This window comes from Gavialis gangeticus, unplaced genomic scaffold (genome assembly GCF_001723915.1).
Source record: "Gavialis gangeticus isolate Ggan-Ray unplaced genomic scaffold, GavGan_comp1, whole genome shotgun sequence".
In the NCBI taxonomy this organism is placed as follows: Eukaryota; Metazoa; Chordata; order Crocodylia; family Gavialidae; genus Gavialis; species Gavialis gangeticus.
This window is the reverse complement of record NW_017728998.1, coordinates 41,894,158-41,901,094: the sequence shown is the minus strand read 5'-3', so window position 1 is coordinate 41,901,094 and position 6,937 is coordinate 41,894,158. Positions and strand designations below refer to the sequence as shown.

The 6,937-nt window shown below is 41.7% G+C and overlaps 1 protein-coding gene across 4 annotated transcripts in view; it reads left to right on the top strand.

Moving 5' to 3' along the window:
• The window catches only part of CUNH16orf70 (chromosome unknown C16orf70 homolog), an 81,635-nt gene that overhangs the window by 29,087 nt on the left and 45,611 nt on the right, over window positions 1-6,937 (top strand). For all 4 annotated transcript variants that reach the window (XM_019505776.1, XM_019505777.1, XM_019505778.1 and 1 more), the window contains exon 3: window positions 5,404-5,487. In XM_019505776.1, the coding sequence (XP_019361321.1) occupies window positions 5,404-5,487 (84 nt within the window). The remainder of the gene's footprint in view (window positions 1-5,403; window positions 5,488-6,937) is intronic.

Here is a 6,937-nt window from a genome sequence, read left to right as displayed (position 1 = left end):
GAGATCTTAATCATGTACACCATGATTCCGTGTTTACTTTTCCCTGTATTCAAAAGCTAGTCAAATAAACCTGGCACTGCCAATGTAAATTGTAAAGGTTTTACTTCTAATTGATGCACAAAGGGGATGCGCAGACTAATTAGCCATGACAGACTAATTAGCCCCTTTCTGTAACTGTTAGGTAAGGAATAAGTTTAACTGTAGTTTTTAATTGCTCAATTAATGCATCCTAAATTTAAAGATATCTGCATTTCTAAGTTGGGCATCTAAATCTCATTTGTACCTTTTGAAAATATCTTCCTTTAACTTTTATAGCCTCAGAATTGATGTCGTAGGTGCTTCTATTCCCCAGAGTCTTTTGTGGATTGGCGATGTTGATAGTTGATAAGGCATTGTAAGTAAAGCTTTTTGGAAGGGATTTGTCCCAAGGCACCTCTTGAAATTTTCCTGTCATACTTGAAGTCCTACTTTCAGTACCAGAAAAATCACACAAACTTAATTTGTGTCCTCGAAGCTTTTTACGTCTGGCTGTGTAATCTGCCATGGGAGCAGATGTACTGCTGGTTGTGACGATTATCAAGCCTTCTCTTGGATCTTTTTTTTTTTGTCCACAAGGACACTTTCAACTATCACAATATTTTTGGAATGAGTTTATAAACATTTTGTCTAGAAACTTCTAACCTGGCTTAAATCATCTTTTGGATAGGAGGTACTAGAACCAATGACGTACAAGACCTGTCACATATAGGAAAAGCTTTTTAGGTAGGTTTTCAAAACAATACAGCAAATGTTTTTAACTTTGTATATACAGCAAAAGCTTAGTTATCCAGCACTTTATCAGCTGGAAAGCTCCACTAACCATCATCCGAGGAACACAGCAAAACCAAAACTGGAAGTCCTACTTCCAGTTTTGCTGCTGCGAGCTGAGTTCTTCACTTCTTCAGCCCACAGCCCAGGGCAAAGCAGTGTCCCCCAGCACACTAATGCCGGGGAGTACACTGGATGGTGTACATTTGATTAAGTGGCATATTTTGATTAACCGGTATCCCCCATTCCTGGTTTTGCTGTAACCCTTTTTATTTAATTTTGTAAGGCAGTAGAAAAGATCATCAGAGCCAGCCTCCATTGGCTGTCTTACATGCATTATATAGTTGGTTGTTTACAATCAGTAAGTCTTAATGTTATTGTCCAAGGCAATGAACAGTAAGACCTGACCTGGAATAATGCATAAAAGTCTGCTCACACATGTTCAAGTATTAACACTGAACTAGGTATGCCAAAAGGGTGTTGGTATAATCCGGGAAATGGAGAGTCCTGACTGACAGAGCATATCTGTATAGGTTTCCTCTTAACCCTGGATCCCCTGTTGACAAAATAACTCTTTCACTCTTTGCTTAGCGGGTGCACCAGAGACCAGCAGTTCTGCCATGGAAAAGCTGTCTGATCTACCCGAGTGCGAACTGTATTGCCTTACTTAGGTTCTCTGTCTTAGCAGAGCCCAAGAGCAGCACTGGGTATTAATGCTCTCAGCTGCCCACCCCTCTTAATTATTGGTGCCTGAGGACTAAGCAGGAGAAAGTACACAAAGCTAGTTCTTGTGGAAGACCTGGGATTGTGAAGGGAAAACCTTATGGCCATGTCCTAAAAGGACTTGACTTGTTTGGCCTAGTAAAATGAAGTATGAGAAGACATGAGAGGTGTTTTCATTATATTTCCAGGGGAAGAAGAAGCACAAGGGAAAGACGAGCTATTTACGGTTAGTGTGCCAGAAGTATCAACTAAGATGAGCTATCTATAGTAAAGTGTAGCTGGAAATTAGAATGCATGCATCCCCAATATATGTATATTTATTTATTTATAAATTATATACATGTACTGCTGTACTAATATATTATGTACATTATAAAACAGACAAAAAATAGAAATTAAAAAAGATGAAATAAAATTTAAAAAAAATTTTAAAAATATTTTGTTTATTAACGGTACAAAAAAACTTTTTGCTCGTGCTAAAAAAAATATTATTTCATTTTTACCTTGTAATGTGGCTGACAAAGAGCTCGTACTGGGAGTAGGAGAAGTGTCAGCTTTGCCATTTTCTTGCTCGCATTATTAGTATTATCTTCAATCCACTGTTTCTTTGCAGGAATCTTTTTAATCCACTTGTCCATTTTGTGAGGGTTAGTTTAGTTAAAACTAGACAACGTAATTCATAAATCCACTTAACTGGGCACACGTAAACTGCAATACGTCGCAATACGCTGAAAGCGAACGAACGCTTCTTCCCTCGGGATACCTCACATACCGTACATAACACGTGACCATCTGACATACGGACTGAGTGAAGGCGCTAGTGTCAATCTGTATATTAAACATTAGTAAAGCTTAATTTCTTTCTTATTTTTTTAGATAAATAAAAATACAAGTTCTAATATTTTCTTCATGCACCCCAATGGATCATCTTGCACACCCCACTTTGGAGACCACTGCTCTAGAGCAGTGGTTTTCAAGCTAGGGTCCATGGACCCCTGGGGGGGTCCGCAGACTGTCTAGGGCAGTGAGTCCCAAACTTTAACAGATTGCACACTACCAATTTTTAAAATAATACAACCTTAACTACCACCAGTAAATTTCAGTTCAACCTGAAGTACCACCTGCAAATTTTTGTTGAATAAAGTAATTATAAGAAATCTGTTAACATAACACTGACAGGTTGTCTGAGTACCACAGAATGGGAACCACTGATCTAAGGGGTCAATGAAAGATGACTATGATCATTCAAAAGTATGTGAATACCTCATAGGTGCTGACTTTAATTTTTTTTTCTTGGGGTGGGGGGGGAGGAGACAATGGACATGGAAATTTTTATGCATTTCAGGTGACAGACCTCTTCGTGAGGGGCCTGAGCACCCCCACATACTCGATGCCTCTGGAATGCCCACACTTACAATTCAAAGGTGTCTGTACCTCCATTCAAAATTTTTTAGGGATCTGCAAATGAAAAAAAGTTGAAACTCACTTCTCTAGAGGGATGGGATCAAGGAGTCCTATGCTTGATGTCCCATTTTGTACTGTATTTTACTCATGTAAGATTGAGTATAAAATTCCAATCAGCATGGGGGGGGGAGGCTTCTTGTCTTGCACTTGCATACAAGGAAACCTTATTAAATGCATCATCTAAACTGCCAAAAGCAGCTTGTACTGAGTAATGGAAACCACCTATGAAGGTAATTAAATGTAGCCAACACCGAGTGTGACTATAAAACACATAGCCTGTATTGGGCAAACCATACTGTCCCTTGGCTATAACATAAACCTAAGCTATCTGCCTATAATAACATTTGAGCCACTCTGGGGTTTCTCAGTCTCTCACCAGTATCACATCCTTCATTCATTTAGGCCTCTTCTCTGTTCTTACTCCAACAGAGTTCCTACCCCTTTGGCAGCCAGCAGGGAACTGCTTGCCTGGCTTCAGCCTGGGAGTTATATGGGAGCCAGGCCCTGTCCCTTCTGGTCAGCTGTCTCCCACCGGTTACCCTGGCAACACACAGTTTTGTGTTGACTGTTTACAACCAGAGGACCGGGTGAGGCTATAAGGGTATGGAGGAGGCCTCATAGGGGAGCCACGGCCGCGTAGAGACCCCAGAGAAGCCCCGGAGAGGGGGCAGCAAGAAGCCTCAGAAAGGGGCTGTGGAAAGCCAGAGTGCCTGTGGGATGCAGCTGAGAGATGAGGGCTGCGGCGAGCCCAAGCGCCAGAGAGGGCGCAGAGAGTGAGATAGACCAAACAGCATCTGGTACATCTGCAAGGCTTGGGGCGTGGTACAGGGGTGGTTGGAGCCACACATAGCCCATAAGGCTGGGGTGTTTGGAACCCCATTATAGAGGCAAGATGTGAGGTAACTGAAGCACCGTGACCAACAAGACGAGAGGAAGCCTCCCTTTAAAATATTTATGATCAAGACGTGGCGGGTGAGAATGAAGGGTGCCTTATAGGCGAATTGGACATGGTGAGGAGTGCTAGGGGAGAGCACGGCAACCTTAGGGGCCCCTGCCTGGTACAGAGTAAATATGGTATATTCTAGCACTATTGCCTGCTCTGTGTACCAGCCTTCTTCCTTTTCCCCCTTTACAGAGGGTGAAGTTTGAACAGTAGGTTTCACAGTATGGTGGAAGCTCCATCCTTGGGGATTTTCAAAACCCTGCTAGACAAAGCTTTTGGTGGGATGGTCAAGTTGGGGCTGGTTCAGCTTTGAGCAGGGGTTGGACTTAGATGACCTCCTGAGGTCCCTTCCAACCCTACCTTTCTATAATTCTATATAAGTGTGAGTGTTTTGGGTACTATGTGCTCTAATAGGCTGCATTAGAAGCAACTTGCTGGGAGATATAGGCAACAGTGATGATAGAGAGAGCTGCTACCACCATGTCTCTAAAAACAGATCATCTTATACCCTTATTCAGACTCCACTAAAGCTAATGGAATGTCTCCTGTTGACTTCAGAGGGCTTTACACTAGGCCAACAATTTTCAACCAAGGTGTTGTACTTTTAAGAGTGCCGTTAACACTGTTAGGTATGCAGACATGTACGCATGATTCACAGATTAAACCCAAAGATTTCAAATAGGATTTCGTACTGTCGAAACATTTTGACCTACTGTGGTCCTTCTGAATTCTTTGCAACAGAAAACTTGATTTATTATTTTCCCATAGTCAAAAAACAAGTGAAAGGTAAGAGCTGACATTTTCTGAGGGGTACCTTGAGTCTAAAGAGGTACGTTGAGCCTAGAGTCTAAAAAGATTTAAACCTAGTGGATTAGGCCCTCACTGTTACGACTCAGTAACTAGGAAAACTTAAAATACAGCATAAGAGTCTGAAGTCTTCCTTGCATGGACTGTCTACTGTTCGTGATGATGTTTGTTTGAAGTACACAGCCCTCCCCCCCCCCCCCCCCCCCTTAATATTGCATATAGTATCTAGCCTTTCCTTCTAAATGACGTGCAGTTTTCCGCACAGTGGGCTTTTACACATCCATGAAGACACTATTACAAGTCTCCTGCATGTATTCAAGTTTTTTTATTTTAAACCCAAAACTTGCCCTTTTCTCCCTTTTTAAAAACAATACACACTGCCTTCCTGTTTGGTTCGGAATATATGGAAGTGGTGATTCCTTACCAGGGACACTTATTTCCTTTTAATATGAAGAGTAAAGGGGGAGGAGGACTGATGAACTGTGCTTTGGCTTATGCTTATTTATAGAACCAAACAATTGTTTTCTGTAAAAATAGAAAATCATAGACCAGTTATTTGGGAAGGATAGTTCTTAATTTGATTTTTATATATGCAAACTGGACAGCTTAATAATAAATCGTTAAGTGAAAAGCTGATGTCACTTTTGTTTTATTTACAGTCTCCTCTCAGCCATGACCTCATCCTTAACCTGACTCAGGATGGAATCAAACTGCTGTTTGATGCTTTCAATCAGAGACTTAAGGTAAAATGATAACTAGGATAGAGTCTAACCTAATATGATGATTGAACAGATGAATCCAGTTGTTTATATGCTACACACAATGTGCTCTGGAAATAATTGGCTATATTGTGAGTTTCAGTGGCCAAATGTCATATTTGTAGAAATATTTAATGTTAACATATTCTATGGGAGACTATATATTGAAGCTATAAAAAAATACTTATTCTAACAGAATCTGTTTTCACTTGTTTTAGATTGGAGCATATGCTTAAAAGGACTTGACTGATCAGTTTAAACACGGGATCTAAGTTCAGATGGATTACTGCAGTACAAGTAGCTGTAGTATTGGGAGGCAGGGCGGAGTCTTCACCCAATTGCTTTTTTTTCTTGCTGTTTTACTTCTGTAAATCCTTGTTCCCACCTCCACCCACCCTTTACTTTTAGGTGAATTATGTTCATAATAAAATCATGTGGCCACTGGTGTATGTTTACTCTCAGAAGGCCAGATAAAAGGCTTGTGTAACCACAAACTTTACCATGGAGTTCAACTGCATTGTTAGAATCTAACCCAAAAGCTTAAGAGCCTCAGCCTACCAATCCCCCTCACAGTACTCTGAACACGTTACTTAAACAGTTTGTATACAAAGAATGCTTTTTATATTCGCCATCTTTAGTAGACAACAAGTTGGTTAAAAGTAGCCTCTGCATGGAATCTTGGGGGAAAAAAATCCTACTATTGATGTGATGTGATCGGTTTTAACCAAGCAAATTGGTGAGTACAGGTGTAGGGCTTTGTGGATATTTGGTTGCTAGTATGAATTGAATAGCATGCTCTACAGTCCTCCTTCAGAAAAGGCTCCTCCAAAAGAAGGGCACCTATACATGTGAATTGAGGCTGCTCTAATGCACTGTAATTACAGCGTGTCAGAGCAGACTTGATCAATGCATATACAAATTAGGCATGTGCCTAGGGCCCTAAGTGAAGAATGGGCCCAGTTGTGGTTATTTTACATATTCTAATTATTGAGTGAAAAGAAGTAGGGGCCCATGAGTTTGTTTGCTTAGGGCCCACTAAGGGGTTAATTTGGCCTGGTCTGCAGGGTAATTACCAGAGGTGCACCAATACATCAGTCCAATATCAGATCAGCACTGATGTAAAGAAAATTGACTGTATCAGAAATCGGCTTTTTTTGCCCGAGGTAACCAATAAAGGTGGCCAATAAATTCTCTGTGCACGTGCGCAGCTGCAGTGTAGTGTGTAGGCAGGGAGAAGCACAGCCTGGCAGCTTGGAAAGCTGTGTGCAGCTGGTAAGTCTGTTGTGGAAGGGGTGGGGATAGGGAAGGGATGTGGGGGGCACAGATCAAGGCCCCTGCGGTGAGGGAGGGGGCAGGGCAGGCACTGCCCGGGCGGGGCACAGGACGGAGCTGCGGCGGAGGGTGGGGGGGAGTGGCTCCTGCTGCTGCTGCTGCA